At 42.8% G+C, this 21188-nt stretch overlaps 2 protein-coding genes across 24 annotated transcripts in view; one reads left to right on the top strand and one right to left on the bottom strand.

Moving 5' to 3' along the window:
• Positions 1 to 7234, top strand: part of Wnk1 (WNK lysine deficient protein kinase 1) — a 124688-nt gene extending 117454 nt beyond the window's left edge. For 9 of the 21 annotated variants that reach the window (XM_051203848.1, XM_051203844.1, XM_051203838.1 and 6 more), the window contains 4 exons: positions 938 to 979; positions 2651 to 2677; positions 3548 to 3735; positions 4457 to 7234. In XM_051203848.1, the coding sequence (XP_051059805.1) occupies positions 938 to 979; positions 2651 to 2677; positions 3548 to 3735; positions 4457 to 4774 (575 nt within the window). In that variant the 3' untranslated portion in view covers positions 4775 to 7234. The remainder of the gene's footprint in view (positions 1 to 937; positions 980 to 2650; positions 2678 to 3547; positions 3736 to 4456) is intronic. The other 12 variants (XM_051203843.1, XM_051203847.1, XM_051203858.1 and 9 more) reach the window with 3 other exon arrangements.
• Positions 7235 to 8743: 1509 nt separating this feature from the next.
• On the bottom strand, positions 8744 to 19591 carry Rad52 (RAD52 homolog, DNA repair protein). Of its 3 annotated transcripts, none has more exons than XM_051203699.1 (11): positions 19480 to 19591; positions 16942 to 17043; positions 15603 to 15696; positions 15371 to 15438; positions 13930 to 14048; positions 13178 to 13253; positions 12528 to 12727; positions 12242 to 12387; positions 10877 to 10954; positions 10050 to 10271; positions 8744 to 9085 (listed from the first exon to the last, which is right to left on the bottom strand). In XM_051203699.1, exons 1-11 carry the CDS (start codon positions 19588 to 19590, stop codon positions 9024 to 9026), a joined length of 1278 nt encoding a protein of 425 aa, XP_051059656.1. In that variant the 5' UTR covers position 19591; the 3' UTR covers positions 8744 to 9023. The 3 variants fall into 3 exon arrangements, with proteins under 3 accessions (XP_051059656.1, XP_051059658.1, XP_051059657.1); XM_051203701.1 differs by having other exon boundaries at positions 10153 to 10271; XM_051203700.1 differs by having other exon boundaries at positions 12242 to 12384.
• Between the last annotated feature and the right edge of the window lie 1597 nt (positions 19592 to 21188).

Here is a 21188-nt window from a genome sequence, read left to right as displayed (position 1 = left end):
AGGATGGATATTTTGCAATAAAGTATGACATTTGCCTAGGCCTCTGATACACAACCTGTTAAGTCTGAAAAGAGAGAATGCAAACCAGGGCTTCTTTCTGTGAAGGCAGATATGCACCATTTGAATTAATTTTGTGTCTTACAGCATACTCTTAAGTATAGGCAGTATTAATCTGAAAATGTTTAGAAGTGGTAAATCTTACCACTTCCCTTTGAGTCTAAATGAAAGACCTATACCTATTGAAGGTGCATGAGGATATGTCATACAAAACTGCTGGACAAATCCTAGGAGACAGATTTTTAAAAATACAGAGAAAGAAAACAGGTGCTTGGAAGTGTGGGAGCCCTTACTAGTTTTGGATACATTATCCTATCTTCTCAAAATAGTTTGGAAGCACGGCTTGGCTTAATGCTCTCTATATTTAAAGGTTGCTTGTTTTCCACATACTTTGGAAGGAATGGGGTATATGGGTGGGGGGAGGGAGAGAGAGTTAGTCTAGGATGTGGAAATATAACAAGCAGTTTAAATTAACTTAAAGCCTAACGATGGTGCTAATTTAAATGCTTTATAACAACCCAGCAGGAGAAACAGGAAGTAGGACAAGGTCAATGGAAGTACTGCTTGGGTATTTGGATTTCAAGCAGTGAGACCTGTTCCTCGCTCCTCCAGAACCTTAACACCACATTACATTTTAGAAATAAAGATGATGTGTAAAAGCTCAACATCTGTCATCCAGGCATCACAGTCCATCTGACAGTTGTATTAACACTCACAGCCAGTTAGACTTATCCCTAGACTTGTCTCTACATCTAGGGCCACCGGGTCCCACCCATCTGTCCCCTCCTGCTTTCTCTTGCTGGGCTTCTGTGTGCTGTTTGGAGTCTGTAAAGATTTCACTGATATTTCTTTAACATACTGCTCTCTCTTTGTGCTTCAGGGAAGATGGTGAAAAAAGTCTGTCCTTGCAACCAGCTCTGTAGTAATTATCTTCTTTCTGTTACTTTTGATCCTGATTGCAAAGCCATGAATTCTTTAAACTATGAAGCCTCATAATTCTCTGATTCCTAATTTTCATCCATCCCTGCGCCCTTTCCTGATAATTTTCCTTATTGTGCTTAATTGCTAGATTTAATTGCTGCTACTTCCAGATTGAGAAACCACTTGATAGTCATTTCTCTCGTGTGAGTCCAACTGTGTTAGTTTGGATCTGTAACGCCCTGATATGAATGGGGAGATGGAGGGAGCCTAGGTTCTGTACGGAAAAGAGTCTTTGAGTCAGTGAGCATGTGCCCACCGCTGTTCATCAATACTGGAAATTCAATAGTGATCTAGGTGTACACAGAAGACCATGTCCTCATATCCTTTATTTATATCTCAGTAGAGGTTGATGCTCAGCTACAGGGAAGAGGAATACTACTTGATTATAGAGCATGCAAATGCTAAGAAATTAACACCAGCAGGTTATAAGAGTTTAGGGAGTTAACAAGGAAAAGCTGCTTGGCAATCTTTGCCAATGAGTGTGGCTCACAATGGCTTATAACCTGGCAGTATAGGGATAGGAAAAACTCAGAACATGAATTTGGAGAGATAAAACCTATCCTCCTTTATACAGCTTTCAGGGGACTGGGAAAAAAAAAAAAAAAAAAAAAATTGGCGCATACTGCAGAAAGCCTATTAATCCTACTTTACAGTCAGAAACTACAATAAAATGGTTAACTATAGGCTGACTCTCCCTTATAGTGTAAATCTCTTTTTATAAATCCATTACTGAAGAATATAGACTATATAATATAGTGAATGGCGTTTGGTTTTAAAGGGCCCACACCACATCAAGAAAAACTAGCACCAGACTAGAAGTGTGACTTCTGGCATGAGCTCTCTGGATAAGCAGTGCTCACCCTGACTTGGCTTCTCATTTGGCATTGATAGCTCTGCTCATTTGTGGATATTTCTATTGTTTTGATCATCTGGCCCGTCAACCAGCAGGATGCTAGTCCTCATGCATGCTGCATGCTGGCTCTTTGGGTTTCCTCACTGTTGTGACTGCCCATCCTCATGGCCTGTGCTTCCTTCTCACTGCACCTTTGTCCTACACTTGCTACTCAAGAAAGGCTGTTTCCTATGCTTATTCTATTCTCCCACTTGGTTTCCTGTACTGAGGTGAATCCACTTTTATCCTGTGTATAGTAATGGTCCCCTGCAGTCCTAGCAGACACCATATGACTGCAGTAATTTATGTCTTGCCACAATGACCAGAAGCATGTGAGCATCCTCACTCTGCAGCTTCCCCTGAGTTAGCTTTCCTCTGGCACAGACATGCTTTGGTGGGCCACTCCTTAGGAGGTAAAATGGGTACACCCTTTGGCACCAACAGGATTGCAGAGCGCAGTAGTAGATAGGGTTGCTTCAGATATGCTGCTGTGTTCTGGTGTGCTGCTTTGGCTTTGAAAGCAGGAAAACGCATGCACTTAGCCCCCGTTTCTTGAGTATGGTAGGGCCTACTGGCTCACTACTTTAGTAACCTTTATTTACTATGTAGCAAATGTAAAGTCTGCTAATAAAATGGGGGGTTAAAATAATAATAATAATAATAATACCATGACTCTTCTTTCCCTCTTCCCCAAAACTTGCCTCTTCGAATAACCTTCAGTGTGCCCTCCAGCTGAACCGAAATCAGGCAGGACACAGACTCATCCTTTCTTTTTCATCAAACCATAGAAATAGAATTCCTTCATCATAGCCTCTATGCCTCCTCTCCCCTCTGCACCCCGCCTCAGCTGCATTTTCCTGTTGCTTCTACCCAGGAGTGCTTGTACCATTGGGAAGAGTGGGGAGAAGGGATGAGAATCTTTGAACCAATTAAAACCCAAGTCCTCAAGGAAACTATAACTTCCTGGACCTGAGAGATTCAGGCACTCTTCCCCCACTGCCAAGTCTCAGTTCTTGAGAGAAGTTGAGGCCTTGACTCCTTCTGAGTTAGTATTTACAAATTTATATTTATGGTTCAGGTAGAAAGTTTTAAACAGAGCATGCTGTGTTTTGTTATTTTTGTTAAAAGAATGCTACAGTATCCCCGTGTCTGGGAACCCATCTTTCCACAGCAAGCACTGACCTCTGCATTTGTACTGCTTTAACTTACCCAGCGCACAGTACTTCTTTGGCCCTGCTTTCTACAGAGTTCCATAGCAGCCAGTCTTATGGACCATATCACTTCCTCATCAGTATAGTGCTGGGAATAGAGTCCTGGCAGACAGTCCCAGTATTAATACAGGTTGCTTTGAAAGAAGCTCTTACCCATCCATGCCTGCCATCATCCCAAATCATTGAGCCTTATCTACAAACTATGGAAGTGAAACCATTTTCATTACCTGTTGTGCCAAAGCAAACAGATTAATAAAACTTTGGAATCTTCCTATCCTGCATGGCTTCCCAATTATTCTCCCCATTCTGTGGCTTGCCATTCATTATCCTGTGACATTTTCCCCTTTTCCCAGAGCCATATTCCATATCCCCTTTAATGCTAGCATTGTGTTGTTTACAATTCTAGGGACCAGCAGCACAAATACTGTTGGGGGAACAGTGAGTGGCCAGGCTGCCCAGGCTCAGCCACCTGCCATGACTTCCAGTAGGAAGGGCACATTCACAGATGACCTGCACAAGTTGGTAGACAACTGGGCCCGGGATGCCATGAATCTTTCAGGCAGGAGAGGCAGCAAAGGACACATGAATTATGAGGTAAGTCTTCCACTTTCCTAACCTGCCAGGCTACCAACACACAGATGAGTCAGGAACTGCCAAGGCTGGTACACCATCCTTACCACCACCTTCTTCAGCAGGCCATGGGTTCTATCTAACATTGAGAAAACAAGGCAGCAATCACTTTCTTTAAGCATCCTACTGATGGGAGATGTCATTCTGTATATGTTTCTCATACTGGTTAATAATAAAGCACTGTTGGCCAATAGGATAGGAAGATAGGAGGGACTAGGAGACAAGGAGGAAATAGGAAGTAGTAAGGAGGAGTCAAGATGGAGGGTCTGGAGAAAGCTGGACGCCAGCCGCCTCCCCGGTAAGAGAAGGTCATGTGAAAATACATAGATCAGCAGAAATGGGTTAATAATTAAAGGCAGAGCTAGCCGATAAGAAACAAGTAACCGGGCCAACAGTATTGTATCAAATACAGAGTCTCTATGTATTTCTCTTACTGGGGAGCCGGCGGCATACTGCTTTCGGAAAAACCATACTCGTTACATCCTACAGTACCTGTGTATACACACATACACCTGGCACAGGTGTATCTCAGACCCGAGTTTTCACTTCTCCTTGTTAAGCATAGAACCATTAAATATTGCAGGAGGTTTTGTTATGTTTTGCTAACGTGATGTAATTAGCAGTATTACACATTTTGGGTGTGGGTATTATACCTATGTCAAATTCTCATTCTTCTTGTTTTTAGGGCCCTGGAATGGCAAGAAAGTTCTCTGCTCCTGGGCAGCTGTGTATTTCCATGACCTCAAACCTGGGTGGCTCAGCCCCCATCTCTGCAGCATCTGCTACCTCTCTAGGTCACTTCACCAAGTCCATGTGTCCCCCACAGCAGTATGGTTTTCCTGCTGCCCCATTTGGCACTCAGTGGAGTGGAACAGGTGGTCCAGCACCACAGCCACTTGGCCAGTTCCAACCTGTAGGAACTGCTTCCTTGCAGAATTTCAACATCAGCAATTTGCAGAAGTCCATCAGCAACCCCCCAGGTTCCAACCTACGGACCACTTAGTCAGAAGTGAAGGTGTTAACTGAATAGATTTGGGGGCACAAAATGGAATGCTGGGGGTTGGGGGGGTTGGGGAAGTAGCCTATATACTAACTTCTAGTGCTGCATTTAACTGGTTATTTCTTGCCAGAAGGGAATGTTTTTAATACCATTTTGAGCCCTTAGAATGGAGAACCACCCTCCCTCTCCATTTACTGGAGTTCAAAAAGATGAAAAGAGCAGCTTTCTGGTGGAGGGGCTGCCTGAGACTGCTTTCCTGTTTCTGTACCCACAGGTCAGGCCTAGGGCTAGAAGAGAGCCTTGTTACCAGAGTGCCCCAAGAGCTCAGTGTAAGCTAAACCTCTATGTATCTGTCAGTGGGTAAAGCGCTTAATTTTACATATGCCCAAATCCCTAATTCCTTACTCCTACAAGAATGCACACCTTGAGACAAGAAGGTTCTCTCCCACTCTGATCCCTACCCCCCCCCCACTTTCTTTTTTTTTTTTTTTTTTAACCTTTACAGCCTAGTGAAAAATACCAGGGGACTGGGGTTACAACCCTTTCTTATATAGGTCATTAATGCTTTAAGCAAGATATCAGCAGCTTTGACTGCAGCATTAGCAATTAGGGGAAACAATGACGTTCCCTGAGGACATGTACCTTTGCCATCAGTTTTGATGTGGAAACACTGTGATATATAAATGTTGTTGGACAACATTAGTTTTAAGAGTAAAATTTGAAAGGTTTAAAAGGTTCACACACACACAAAAAAAAAGCTAGCTCTGTCCTTTACTTATTAAGACACTTTAAACTTTTTCCTTTGTATTTCCATTGTATTAGATAAATAAATGTGAATGTAAAATTGTATAAATTACTGTACTTGAATACTTCTGTTCTCCCAGTATTGCTTGCTGGATATTTTAGTGCCTTGGACTTCTATTGCTTCTGCTGTTAGCATCAACTTACCAGACCCCAGGTCACCAAAGGGTATGTGGAAAGAAATCGTAGGTCTATATAACCCCAGCAGTGGATATGCCAAAGGGAAAATGAAAGTGGGCTTTTCGTTGTTTTTGTTTTGTTTTTTTCAATCGTTCAACAGTTTTGCTTAGAGCAGGTGTGAGATGAGCAGTGAGAAGTCAGCTTCAGAGGTTGAAAACAAAGTTCTGTTTCAGAAAGAGTGAGGGGGGTTGTGAGCTGTGTGAAAGACAAGGAGTGGAGATGTGGGGACAAACTTGTTTGAAGTGATTCCCAGCCAGTGAACAAACAAGACCTAAAAGAAATTCAACAAAATGAGATGGAAGTGGCCTAGATTCTAAGTTGGAAAGGATGACAGTGCCAAGTCACAGATGGAAAAGGTTGCTTTAAGGAAACCTGCTTGGTTGCCCCCACATCTTGTACATGTACCACACATTTTTCTCTGCTTGAAGTACTGTATTGTAGAAAATAGACCCACTTCTGACTTTCCAGGCATTGTAGGAAAATGCTTATTTCCTTTCCTGTCCCTTTCTTTTACAATGTCCAAATAGTTGCACAGTCAGAATCAATGTGCCACCTGTACTTCTGTATTAGAACTAATACTCTTAACATTTTCATACTCCTATCCCCCACATAAATGCAACCAAACAGTATTACCTATTGCTATGCCTAGGTGTTAAAACGAGCAGTTTTCTGTCAATACTGACCTAATTGGCTGTTTGGGATCTGAATACTCTGAGAAAGTGGAGAGAGAGAAGTAGAAGTCCTTGTTTCTTGGGTGCTTCCTCCTTGACCTTATGTTGGGAACTGCCACATTTCCAACCTTATGACACATCCCAGAAGTTACACACTAGACAGAGCCTGGCTATGTGTACCCTACTTCCTTTAAAGAGTCTAATTCCTTTTATACACGAGAGCTGAAAGTTTTAGGAGAGGGAGATGGAAATGGCATCATTTTTGTTTCAGGTCTTGCTACCAAAGTATTGACTCATTCCTTTTGGAAGAGGGTAAAATGTGCTGTGGAAGCGAAATGGGTTGGAGGATGGATGAGAATACTTTGTACCAGTGGTAGAGGGAGCCAGATGCAGCATGTGTTGTTGGTTTTGGTTTTAGTCATGTTGAGGTCTTTTCCCCTATTCACAAGTTTTATTTACTGTTGACTTTTTCCCCCCTCCTGTGGATGAAATAACTGAAGCCTAGAGGAACGAGCTAGTGCTACTGAACTGTTTAAATTATTTTTTTGTGTTAATAGTACACTTTGAGTATCTTTTTCCACATTTAAAAAGAACTTTCCGAATTATAAATGTTTTCCTTACATTATTTAACAATGTACACTGTTTAAAACTGAATTCAAACCTTGGGGTTTCTCGGCAGCCGTTAACTGTACATTTTGCACTAACTCCGGGTGTTGCGCTTCTTGTAAGATTGCGCTTTGTGCTTCAGTTTGTTACCTTTGTAGACTTATTTAATGAAACCATTCAAATAAACCAAACTTGCTTTTGTTGAGCTGTGGGGTGTCATTTCTAGCCAAAATTGCCTTTTGTTCTCTGGTCTATTTTGAATTTTGTACAATTTGTAACTGGATTTGTTGTTCCTTGAGAACTTTTAGGAGAGTTTTACCCTAAACTAAAATCAAGCCATTAACAATGAAAGTGAAAGCTTGGGTGGGGTATGACAAACTGCTATCACATCAATACTGTAAGTACTTGAGTTAGGTCTCAGCTTCCCAGAGACACTGATCCCCGGGACATACATCGTGTGAAGGGAGCACCAACTACTTCATATACAATAAATACATATGTAATTACAGAATATTTTTTAAGGATTGGGCACAGCACAAACTAAGTTCAGCTTAGTAAAATATCAAAGTCATTGTTCATTTGGGGAAAGAATCAAAACTATTAGAGGTGGTATAGTAAAGAATAGTTGCTTCCTGAAAAAAAAAAAAAAAACAACTATTATTCCTGGGAGCTGGAGAGATGGCTCAGCAGTTAAGAGTCTATACTGCCTTTGGCAGAGGATCCAAGTTCAATTCCCAGCACCCACATGGTGGCTCACAACCATCAGTAACTCCAGTTCCAGGGAATATTAACACCCTCTTTAACTCCGTGGATACTACAAATGCACACACATGTACATACATGCAGGCAAAACACACAAAATTTTTAAAATCACAAAACATTGATTCCTTGGATAGTTTTCTTGCTTAGGGATAAAAATACTGGCCTTGAAAGACTAGATTACGATCTTTGTTGAAATTAAATGAGACATTATGGGCTGGAGAGATGGCTCAGCCATTAAAGGCTAGGCTCACAACCACAAATATAAGAGTTAAATGAGAAATTATGCAGTGGCTCCCCTATGCTTTTTCACTGAAAGGTTCCAACCAGAAGAAAACAATTCTTTAAAATTGTGCACTGTTTCATGTAGTTCCAAGAGTTCTACCACAGAGGTGAGTTTTGCCTTTGCCAAGTACAGCCATGAAAGAGGACTATCTACCAGTAATCTCAGTTGTAAATCCCACAATTCTGCCATTATTAATGTTCAAACATGAATTTACTCAATGGCTCGAAAATGCACTGGTGGTGGTGCATGTCTTTAATCACAGTGCTGATGGACCTCTTAGAATTCCAGACCAGCCTGGTCTACAAGGTGAGGTGCAGAACAGCTAGGGCTGTTTCACAAAAGAAACCCTATCTCAATAAACACTACCCCCCCCAAAAAAAAAAAAGGCTGTTGAGATGTAATCTTTATTATGACTTAATCGTGTACAGATGAAAAAATTCATGCTGGCCTTCCTACTATATACAAACTACATAACAAACATAGAACATGGTAAGTGCTAACATTGGAGAAGGCCTAAAACGCAGACATGTAAGCACCCACTTTAAGTCTTGGCACTTCTTTCTAGATAAAGGGAGGCTTCTATTGACATGAGTGCATGTGTGATCTTGAAACTACCACCATAGCCTTATTGATTAGCACTTGGTGGAAAACATAAATCCAAAGGAAAGATGAGCTCACATATAATTTAATGTAGATGGGCTGCATCACTAAACAGAAGACAGCCTGAGTGAATAGTATAGAAAAGCTTGCAGAGCCAAAGGAAAGCCATTTATTTGTTGGCCTCCCTCCCATCATAGGACATGACAACCTTTTTATAATACTCTTAGTATGTTCTAAAGTCCTCTAATGAGTTCAGAATGATCCACGATATAAAACGTTGGGAACAATTTTTTGACAAAATTGCAGTGTTCCAAACTTCTTGTGACAGAATCTAGTAACGTCTTGAGCTTCAGGATGGATCCAGTTTCCTTTTCTTCAGGTCCTGGCTCTTCCTATGAGAGTCAGAGTTTCCTGTGAAAAATAAATGGTTAAAAATGCAGAAGCCTTGAGTTTAAACAGTAGCTAATCATTACTGGCTTGTATTGGCTAGCCCCACTCAGACAACACGGAGAATGAGAATGACCACTGTACATCATTCTCACGACATCTCTAGATATAGTCAGGCCTTTGCTCCCTGTAAGTGTGCCCAACAATTTGAAAGTATAAAAACAAAATCATCAGCCATGTCAGTGGCTCATGCCTTTAATCCCAGCACTTGGGAGGCAGAGGCAGGCAGATCTCGAGTTCGAGGCCAGCTTGATCTAGAGTGAGTTCCAGGACACCTCTAAAGCAATACAGAGAAACCCTGACTTGAAAAGTAAAAACAAACAAACAAAAAAAAAAAAAAAAAAACAACCAATGTCATCAAAGTTCAGAGCTTAAGGGCCATTCAATCAAGTTACAAAAAAATAACAGTGTTTAAGTTTGTAACTTTGGTTTGGGCCACATTCATAGTTATTCTGAGTCTCATGTTGGACACACCTCATTCTAAATCTACAGTAAATCTAAACCTGAAATCAAGAGCCAAAAGCTCAAATAGTAGCTTCACCTCCACAGCTTGCTTGCTGCCTTAGGAGGATTCCATTCAGCTTTTTCTTTTTGATACAGGATCTTAATATGTATCCTAATTGGCCTGATAGAACCTAGGACCTTGCAACAAACTAGGCAAGTGTTCTACCACTGCACTAAATACCAAGCCCTCAGAATTCATTTTTATCTTCAAATACAAAGCCTTCAGAATTCATCTATACCTCCCTCACTGTACTGCTCAGGCTGGCCTCAAACTCAATGGAAACCCTCTTTACTCAGCTCCTGAGCTGGGATTACAGGCATGTTGCCACCATGTCCCATTTATCCCAATTTTTTTTTTTTTAATCTTAAAATCTTTTTTTGTGGATGTCTTGCCTGCATGTATGTCTATCCACATATCTACTACCTAGAACACGCTGGTGAGTGCTGCAGGTCTGCAGGTGACCAGCTTCATGTATTTCTGGTGGCATATGGTGGCAAAGGCTGTGTAGGGCCCCATCCTGGACCACCTTATTGTTGTTGGGTCCAGTGGCAGAGGTTTGAGGTGGTTCTGGTCTAGACAAGGGCTTAATGATGTCTTCTAAATCTGGAGTCAGGTCCCACATTTCAAGGTTGTCTTCAGGGTTATCTACAGAGAGAACCACAGTGTTATTCACAACAGCCATGTTTTGGCAGGTGTGAGCAGTGAGCCACACCAGCAGTGAGCACAGCCAGCAGTGAGCAGGAAGATGAATAGCTCCACAACTGGCAGTAACACTGTCTCAGTTAAAAAAGGAAGGAAAAAAAAAACCTTTAAGTGTGCCCTCTGATAAATTTGCAATTTTTTTTTTCCATTCCAACAAATACCTTAAATCTTCCTTTGGTTAGAGAGTAGAGGAACATGTATCAGAGCCCCAATAGGTCAATGTGGGGACCTCTTTCCATTTTGTAAAACTTAAAAAATGAGATAAGGACCAGAGAGATGGCTAATCAGGTGAAATCACTTGTCACCAAATCTAATGAGTTCAAGACCCGGTACCCACATGGCAGGACAGAACTGATGACAAGATGAAATTGATGGGCTGGGTACATAGCTCAAGGGTAGAGCACCTGCCTAGTGTTGCAAGGGCATAGGTTCAATGCTGGCACTGCACCCAACCCTCCCAAAAAAAAATGAATTCTATATCTATCAAAAAGTACACAGCACAGTAACTTACTCCTAAGTGTTTACTGGTTAATTCTTAAGTCATTTACCTGGAAAGGCGGCTTTACCCCTGAGTTCTGAGGCAGCAGTTAAAGGGATACTGTGTTTCGGAGGACGGGCTGGAAGCACTGTTTCAGTTTGCACAGGAGACAAAGAACAAGCAAGAGGTCAGTAAATTGTCAACTCTGGGATTAAGTCTATTCCTCTCTTGCAGAGTCACTTTGAGTGTTCTGGTTACTGTCTCCCAGGCCTACCTCCAGCTCTGTATGTAGCTTACTTCTCACTGGAGTAGGAAGAACCAAGTGTGGGGATTTGTAGTGTTTTGTTTGTGTGAGACAGGGTCTCTTCTATAACCCAGGCAGGCCTGGAATTCCCTAGAAAGTCAAGATGACCTTGAATATCTGATCCTCCTGGGATAACTGTGCCTCCACAACCAGATCTGTGTGGTGCTGGGGAAGGAACTAGAGATGCTAGGTGAGCACTCTACCATCCAAGCAACACCCCCATATCCCATTCACAGCAAAGGCCTCCAGCCCAGTGGTTCTGGCACAGGGCAGTGTATCCTAGATCCCATCCATGCCCTTCAAGTTCCTGGCACAGCTAGAAACTTTTAGGCTCATTCCTCAGGATATACCCAGAATGGTGAATATGTTTTGATTTGTTTTTTCCTAAATTACTGTTGCTGCTGTGCTGAAGGGTGAGAATAAACCCAGCATATAACCTGTCTCCTGCACCTTCATTTACACAAGAAAATGGGTACATGCTCCATGAACTAGAAATGGACTAGAAAATTCCTTAACAAATGTCTGCCCAATATCAACATCATCTAATTCTGTGAAACCCAGGCGCAGTTTAAGCTCCTGGGTAAAAAAATCTGCTAAAAGCTCCAGTTATCTTCCAGCTTTATCTTACATTCCAAAGACACCCAAGAGGCAAGCTTCCTAATGCAGAAACAAGCAGAACAAGTCTTTTTTTCTTTTTTTTTCTGAGACAGGGTTTCTCTGTAGCTTCGGAGCCTGTCCTGGAACTGTAGACCAGGCTGGCCTTGAACCCACGGAGATCCACCTGCTTCTGACTCCCAGGTGCTGGGATTAAAGGTGTGTGCCAACACCACCTGGCACAAATCAATTCTTTACTCAAGATTTAAAATTCCAAAAGATTGGGGGGAGAGGGCATTTCATTGTATAGACCAGGCTGGCCTAGAACTCATAGATCCACCTGCCTCTGCCTCTCAAGTGCTACAGATAATGTCAATCACGGCCGTTAACTTCCTAAAAAGCCCCTTTGGAACTGGGAAGGAGCAGGGCAAATTTTACCATCCTAATTCCACGGGGTCATCTGTCCTACACGGAACGTGAAGCCCTATCGAGGTGCGGCCTGGAGTAAGTCACAGTCTTCCCCTCACACACACTCACGCTTGGCCTCCACTTCTGCGGCAGGTGTGTGGCCCTGCTGGTGTGCCTTCATCTGCTGCCGAAACTGCTGCTGCAGCTGCTTCTGCCGGAGCTTCCGGAGCTTGCGCTGGTGAATGGCATCACTCTCCACGGTGGCGGCCAGACTGCTGCAAACCAAGTTAACCACAATGGACCCGGCTTGAGGAAGCACACAAACCACTTGCTGGTTTCAAAGGCAGGAGAGGAAGAGACCAAAGCCACACTAGAAGGGGCGGAAGAGGACAGGGAGGGAACCTGAGTCCAGTACCAGGAGGTGCTGCAGTCCTTAGCCCCCTGCAGCCTAATGTCCGAATCATGTGGGTGGCCTGGTCTGCAAGGGGAAGTCGGTTCTTGTGGTTTTGGGAATCCCAGTGCTTCATTCTGTCGGCAGCTATTATATCTTGCCTGTTCTACGGATGGTTCAAAATCTTCTCTCTTTGCTTTAGTTAAATCCACTTCAAGAGGGAGCTAGTAAAGAAGTAGGAAAATTCAATGTACCCCATACCCAGCTTTCCTTACCCATCCTGCATACCTGCAGACACATCACTTGATGACCCTTGACCTATCGTTCTCTTAGGCCCCCCCAAAAGCTGAGGGAAGTGACGCACAACTTCCAAGTTGCTTGGTTTGTTTTTTAACTTGGCTCTCTCTTTCCCACTCTGATGGCAAACTCCTAGGCCCAGGCAAGCCTGTGCAGCTGGGTTACAGCATATTTTAACAAAAGCAATTCATTTGTATTTCAAAGTGTTCTGTATTAGTAAAGTTACAATAAAAATAAGTCTTTGCTTTTGATGAGAACAGTCTATAATCTAACTTGCATCTTCCTTGGTTGACCTGTCTTTGCTGTCTGCTGGAGAAGGTACATGCTGTGTGGTTAGTAAGCTGACCCCACCCCACCCCTCCTCACTGGTCACATACCTGTCGTGGAAGCTTATTTAGTGACCTCAGATAATCTTTGTCCAGAATGCAGTTCCCAAGTGCATTCCCAAAACTCCTACAGTGACAAAAAAGCAAAACAGTTCACAGTTACATTTGACAGTCACAACATCACAAACGGACCCTTGTCTTCATTCAGGAGTGGCAAGGGAACACATCACTTTCCTGCATTACACTGGCTTCTGAGAGCACAGTGACCTGACACAGATATCTCAAGGGGAGACTAAGTGCTACAGAGCCCCTCAGGCAACCCACCTGCTAAAGGTCAGAACTGGGAGTGGGACAGCACTGATGAGATCTTAGGAGCTGGGAGCCGGCAGGACGTTTGTCACTGGGGATTTGTCCCTGGAGATTACAGATCACTGGGTTTGTTTTCTGTTTGTTTTTTAACTTCTCCACCATGATGCATGCCCTTGCCCCAGACCCACAGCAACAAGGCCAATCGATCCTGACTAAAGCCTCTCAGGGCCTAGGCAAACTAAACATCCCTGAGTCGGTGTAGCCTGACGTCTGTTGTAAGAACTGAAAGGCTGTAAGCACCTGACCCCTTCCTGGGAGGGGAGGGAGGGACCAGCACTGAGAATAATGGAGTCTGAATCAGCCATGATATCACTGGAAAGCACAATAGCAAGCAAGGAAACGTGGAACCAAGATAAAATGAGACGTCCCTTTTCACGCCACTTTCTCTGAAATACGAGCTAGAATTAGGTGGGTATGGGTCCCAGCTTTCTTACCTGAGTGCCCGCTTCAGTCCATCAGTCACAGCCTCCTTCCTGGCCTTCTCCAGTGACAAGGCCTTTGACCTGAGGCCCTCACTGACTCCGTAGCCCACGTCCTCATGATAGGAACCATCCTGAGGTAGAAGGGTGTTGTTGGAATGCTAACATGAAGGCTGTATGTAGTTTTCTTCCCTGAGCAACAACACTCAAAAAAAAAAAAAAAAAAGAAAAGAAAAAAAAAAAAGAAAGAAAAAGAAAAAGAAAAGAAACCAACACCCCCAGCCCCTCCCTGAGGCCAGCACTCTGCTGAAGAGGACACAGCACAGAGCTTCAGATATCAATTTGTACAAGTGTGTCTGGGGTAGATCTCCCTGGAAACATGCCTGTGGTCAGTGCCAAATCTTTAACATTTAAAACTGTAAGGTCAGCTCTCTCTCTCTCTCTCTCTCTCTCTCTCTCTCTCTCTCTCTCTCTCACACACACACACACACACACACACACACACACCCAATAACACACACAGGCATGTACTATAGTACAATGGAGTTATAAATGAAACTTTCGGTCATAAATATATTAAGACAAAAGCAGCAGGAAATATGATTCAGAGTCAAAACCAGGACAAGGAAATTTCTGATACAAAGGGTAGCTCAGCCGGACATGGTAGCAGTCCTGTAATCCCAGGACTCGGACAGGTGAGAGGCAAGAGGGCTGCCAGTTTAAGCATAGCCCAAGCTACATACTAAGACTTTTCTAAAGCTAGTGGGAGCACACGATTGTCATCTCAGCACACAGGAGGCAGAGAAAGGAAGCCTGAGCCTCAGGTACCCATGGGCTACACATAGTGAGCCGTTTAGGCCAGTGGTTCTCAAGCTTCCTACTGCTGCAGTCCTTTAATACAGTTCCTCATGTTGTGGTGACCCCCAACCATAAAATTATTTCATTGCTACTTCCTAACTGTAATTTTGAATTATAATGTAAATATATGATAATGCAGCTTGTCTTAGGTGACCCCTGTGAAAGGGTCATTTGACAACCAAAGGGGTCAATACCCATAGGTTGAGAACCACTGATCTAAACTGAGGTAAGGGGTACGGGACATAGCATTGCTTCAAATAAATGATAGCATTTAATCCCCTATGGCATGTAGGATTTTGTAACATTATAAAAAGATTTGACTGTCACGTTACTCACTTTTACACACACACACACACACACACACACACACACACACACACACACTCCTTTTATATTTATGCTGTCAAACTTTCATGTACCAACTTCAAATGAGTAGGACACTCCTTTCAACACTCCTTTGAGGGCAGGTAAGTAAGAATATCTGAATACTGCCATCCTAGGCACCCTGGCCAAGACATGCCCAAGGCCTACACTCAAATTCCCCCTGCTCACTCGTCTACTCAGCCCCCCAGGCAGCAGTGGCATCCCACCCCCTCACCTTTAACTGCACCCTTACAAACGCACAGACTCCCACGTAGAATTTGCCATTGTTGAGGTCAACAAAATCTAGGAATGGGAAAGAGATCCAGTTGGAAAGATACTGATCCCTGCACCTCACCCACTTTCCTTGGCTGGCGATCAAACCCACCTACCCATATCCTGACTCACTAACTCTCTAAGCAGGAGTAAAACAGTTATGGAGTAAAGAATGTGAAGCATTCAGCACATACCCACATTCTGCTGGGTGATAGAGTGTGCCCAACCATTGTAACCAAACATCTCATTGGCCAGGTTAATTACTCGATGACCTTCAATATAACACACCTAGAAAATAAAATTTTAAGAAAAAGCTATTAAAATGTCCTTGGCATTTTTAAATGTGAATTAAAATTCATTTATTCCTCATATGTTTTTGGCAAAACTTTCCACAGGAAATTCAAACCATTTCAGAGACTTTTGGAAAAATCAAACTGGAACTATCGGGCAATTTCTGGAAGGGACCAGGCCTAGCCTCACGAAAGAAACGTCAGGCTGATATAGTTTGTGGAGCACTGAAGCATGCACAGACCTTTAGCATGACGTGATGGCTTGTTGGAACATTACTTTAACTATGTAAAGATGTGTTACATTTGTTTAGACTGCATTTGTTTAATTATATAAAGATGTGTCACATTTGTTTAATTATGTAAAGATTTGTTGCTGTTTTATCTTGCCTGACTGGTCTAATGAAAAGTTGAACTGGCAATAGCTAGGGAAGAAGGGAGGGAGAGAGAACATTTATGATTGAAAGTAGCACTCAAAAGTCTAACTATTGCTGCCTGGGGCAGGGTCAGCCTCCAGACAACACAGGGCTCAAAAGGAATCCACAGCATCGGTGTATCCTAGGCTTTTCTATCTGAGGGGGTTGGGAAAGGAAGGAAGGAACGAACCAACGAAAGAATGGAGGGTCAGAAGTGAAGGAGAAAGGGAGGGAGAAACGGAGAGGAAAAAAAGGAAGGGAAGAAAGGGAGGAAAGGGAAAGGGAAGGGAGGGAAAGGAGGGAAGGAGAAAAGAAAAAGGTAAAAAGTCCAAAGCAAAATGTAGATGAAGATAAAGCATTTAAAATGAGCTATAAGAGCTAGTAGGAAAAGAGAAGACCAAGCATTCATAATTAACATTAAGCCTCCATGTCATCATTTGGGAGCTGAATGGTTGCCCCCAAAAAAAGTATGCTACAGTTGCTCATGCCTTTAATCCCAGCATTTAGGAGGCAGAGGCAGGCAGGTCTCTCTAAGTTCGAGGCCAGGCGGTCTACACAGTGAGTTCCAGGGCAGCCATGGTGGTTACACGGAGAAGCCCCGTCTCAAAAAAACTAAAAAGAAAAAAATTCTCAATATAGGAATTACAGCAATCTCAAGACAGTGTTTGAGCCACTGAAAATGACAAAGAAGTCTGGAACCTACCCCTTCCAGAGTCACTAGGAAGAATCTAGTAACAGGGAAGAAGGGCCTCTGAACCCATGGAATCTGGTAAAACCAAAAGGCAGAATCTTCTAGTCAACTGCTAGATACATGCATGTCCAAGACTTACCTTCTGGCCTCCTCCAGCCATGCGGCTGCTGATGTACTCTGGGCCCAGCCTCTGCCTCAGAGCCCTCTGGATAGCCTGGTACTCCTCTGCCGTGTACTGGCTCTACAACCCAGAGGGGAAATCTAATTACCATTCCTCCCACAGCAAATCCCTCCCTGAGTTTCCAGGAGGACCCAGCACTCTTCCCAGTTTTGAATACTGAGTAAGGCCAACTAAAGAAGAGAGCACCCGCCTAGCAGGCATGAGCTCTAGGCTCCATCCTCAGCCCAGGGGAAAGTATTAGACATATGGTGCATACATGTATCAAAGCATCACATGGTATCCTATAAAAAAAAAAGCATAACTTTATGCACTCATTAAAAATTACTTTAAACTGGGCAGTGGTGGTGCACACCTTTAATTCCAGCACTCAGGAAGGAAAGGAAGACAGATCTCTATGAATTTGAGGCTAGCCTGGTCTACAGAGTGTGTTCCAGGACAGCTAGGGCTACACAGAGAAACTCTGTCTGGGGGGGAAAAGAAAAAAGAAAAAGTTTAAAATGGCTATGAATGAACCTGAGACTAGACAGACAGCTCATGGGCCTAAGGGAGAACCTACTACTATTATTCTGCAAAGGAGCATAGCAATAAAATGATTCCTAATGACACATCGTTATACCCATGACTGACGCACACTTGAACTCACAGAGACTGTGGAAGCACACACAAGACCTGCTCAAGCCACACAAAATCCCAGCACTGAGCAGGCAAAGTGGATGCAAAGTCCCACCCTAACCAAGATGATATCTGCACTGAAGCCTGCTGGGAGATGAGGATCAGGGTCCTAACCACACACGGGGGTAGCGCACAGCAGGCAGGACCCATGATCATGAGCACTGGCCATGACACAAGAAACTCCAATGAGGTGTTTTGTGGCCTTCTAAGCTTGAGTTTGGTTTTTGGTGTTTTATTTTGTTTTGTTTGGGTTGGGGGGGGGCATTTTTTTTGTCTTACTATTTTTTTGTTTGTTTGTTTTAATTTTCTGGTTGTTTTGTTTTTCCTGTTTGAAGGGATTTGTTTGTTCTGGGTGGGTAGGGAGATGGGAATATTTGGGAAGAGGTAAAAGGAAAACATGATCAAAATACATTGTAAGAATTAAAAAAAAAAAATTGCCAGGTGTTAATGCTGTACACCTTCAATCCTAGCACTTGGGAAACAGAGGCAACAGGATCTCTGTGAATTTGAGGCCAGCCTGGTCTACAGAGTGAGTTCTAGAACAGCCAGGGCTACACAAAGAAATCATGCCTCAAAAAAAAAAAAAAAAAAAGAATAAATAAAATTAAACTGGTAGAGTGGCACATCCTTTTTTTTTTTTTTTTTTTTAAATAATTTATTTTGCTTTATTTTGTGGGTATTGGTGTGACGATGTCAGATCCCCTGGAACTGGTGTTACAGACAGCTGTGAGCTGCCATGTGGGTGCTGGGAATTGAACCTGGGTACTCTGGGAAAGCAGCCAGTGCTCTTAACCATTGAGCCATCTCTCCAGCCCTGTGGCACATCCATTAATCCCAGTACTTGGAAGGCAGAGGCAGATGGATCGATGTGAGTTTGAGATCAGCTTGGTATGAGCTATCGACCCTGTCTCAAAAACAAAAACAAGCAGGGCGGTGGTGGCAGACACCTTTGATCCCAGCATTTTGGAGGCAGAAGCAGATGCATCTCTGTACTTGAGGCCAGAATGGTCTACAGAGCAAGTTTCAGGACAGCCAGGGCTACATAGAGAAACCCTATCTCAAAAAAAACAAAAACAAAAACAATGGTTTAAAGTACTGCTGCTATCCTTGAATTTTCCCAAGCTAAATTAGGTTTTGGCTTTGCTTCATGGAACTAGGGACAGACCTCAAGGTTTATTGCAAGCTAAGCAAGCTCTCCAACAGAGGGAGCTCCAACCCTCTGAAGCAGAGTTAGGAAACCCAACTTCCCACCTCAGAGCCTAAGCTTCACACTCCACAGGCAAAGCAAAAGGAGCACAGAGCTCTTACAAATTTATACCTAGATGGAATCCCTTGTACTACACTCTTTTAAATTTGTATTAGTTTCTGAAATGTATTTATTTTGCACATGTATGCGCAAGTGCACAGTAACACAGTGTAACTGTGGGCTGAGAGGACAACAGGCAGGAGTCAGCTCTCCACTGCACCATGTGGATCCCAGGGACCGACCTCAGGCCATTAGGCTTGGCAGCAGGTGTCACCTGCTGCGCCACCTCACTGGCCCTACTGTTGTCTTCACTGCAAAGTTCACAAAAACAGTTACTAAAAAAAAAAAACAAAAAACCTTGGAACAAAATAACAATACCATATTAAGCTGGGGACACAATAGCCTAGTGGTAGAGTTCTAAATTCTGCCTCAGTACTGCAAAACAAAACAGCAAAGACCCTGAAATACTGCATGAAAAGGAGAAAGGAATATGCTGAGTAGCTTACACATACGATAATGGTGTCACCCTAACTTTCCTCACTTGAAACTCCTTCTATCGTGATGAAGCAAACAGTTACCTGCCCAAAGCACAGCACAGACTTCCCACCAGCAAAGGGAGAATGGATGTCACTGCCTCCGTGGACCATTTCCTCAGCCCCAGCCATGTTGACTCTGTTTAAATAAACCATCAATGGGGAGAGGATTAGGGGAAAGTCAGAGGAAAAGCAAAGAGCTGACCATGTTCTGTTACACATTTGGTTTTAGGCTGGCTAGTTTTTGTTTTAATATAATTATTGTGAATGTTACTGTTTCCTTTCTTAGATGCTATGATAAAATAGGTTTTGCTTTCTGTATGCTGATTATATATTCTGTGGCTTTCCAGAACCACTTATCACATCTTCAAGAGTATTCTGGTATAGTCTTTATGGTATTTTAAGTATAGGTTGTTGTCATCTGCAAATAAAAACATGTATTTCTTCATTTAAAGAATAAAGCATTAAAATAACACTCAAAGAATGACAAAAAGGGACAATGTCAGGGGTCAGGTATGGTCTGCAAAACAGACAAACCTAGCTGTTCTTCCAGTTAACACATTTACTATTGTGGACTAGAAAAGGTGCATGTTTATACTGAGAACATATTGCATTATGTCACAATATTATTAGTATTACAAAATTCTTGTTGTGGAGGCAGGTGGTTGTATCACATGCTTTTAATCCCAGCACACGGGAGGCAGAGGCAGATGGATCCAGGACAGCCAGGGCTGTTACACAGAGAAACCCTATCTCAAAAAACCAGGGGAAACTACGGGAAAGCAGTTACTTTATTGCTATCTAAGAGTTAAGTACAATAGGTGAGAAATATTAAACAGCTTGTCTATGGTAATCATTTCACAATGTACATGTGTGTATATATATACACACACATATATATGTATAATATAGACATGTAAAATATGTATATTGTAGTAAGTGTAGTGTAATGTATACATATATATCTACACAGACACACATACATATGTCTATCAAATCATCACTGTAGCTGAGGATGGGGCAAACGCCTACAGGCTCAACTGCTTAGGAGGGTTAGTCATAAGGACCACTGAAGCCCAGAGTCTGGGCCCTGAGCTACACAGAGCCATCCAAAATAACATCATACTGAATACCTTCTAAGGCTAGAGGGGATTAAGAGGATGTTTGATTTTACATATGTGCATATATATGTATATACATATGTATATATATAATTTACTTTTATGTGCATGGCTGTTTTGCCTACATGTATGTCTGTTTGAAGGTGTTAGATTCCCCTGGAACTAGAGTTATGAGCTGCCATGTGGGTGTTTGGAATTAAGTCCAGGTCCTCTGGAAGAGCACCAGTGCTCTTAACCTCTAAGCCATCTGAGCCATCTCTCCAGCCCCACAGCTGTTTGCTTTGAGACAGGGCCTTCCTCTGTAGCCCTGGCTAGGCTGATACTCACTGCTTACTCCAGCTGCTAGGACTGCAGGCTGTGCCACCAGGCCACCCAGCAAGGCACTGTGTGTTTGCTTGCTTGCTTTTCTCTTTTTTTTTTTTTTTTTTTTTTTTTTCTTTTCTTTTCTTTCTTTTTTCTTTTTTAACATGGGATAGAAGTTTTATTGGGGGAAGGGAAGTGAGTGTGGGAAGGGAGAGAGAAAAGAGAGGCAGACAGAGAGAGAGAGAGAGAGAGAGAGAGAGAGAGAGAGAAAAGAGTTGCTTTTGATTTTTCAAGACAGGGTTTCTCTGTGTAGTTCTGGCTGTCCTGGAA

Source organism: Phodopus roborovskii, unplaced genomic scaffold (assembly GCF_943737965.1).
Source record: "Phodopus roborovskii unplaced genomic scaffold, PHOROB, whole genome shotgun sequence".
Lineage (NCBI taxonomy): Eukaryota > Metazoa > Chordata > Mammalia > Rodentia > Cricetidae > Phodopus > Phodopus roborovskii.
The sequence above is the reverse complement of the archived record's forward strand: the minus strand, read 5'-3'. Positions and strand labels throughout refer to the sequence as shown.

Excerpts from the sequence above, each read along its gene's own strand:
- Rad52 (XM_051203699.1), bottom strand. The coding sequence starts at position 19,590 with ATGGTTTATTTAAACAGAGTCAACATGGCTGGGGCTGAGGAAATGGTC. Across the intron at positions 15,697-16,941 it reads TGGCTGGAGGAGGCCAGAAG|GTGTGTTATATTGAAGGTCA; the intron begins GTAAGTCTTGGA and ends TTTATTTTCTAG. Across the intron at positions 15,439-15,602 it reads TATCACCCAGCAGAATGTGG|ATTTTGTTGACCTCAACAAT; the intron begins GTATGTGCTGAA and ends TCCCATTCCTAG.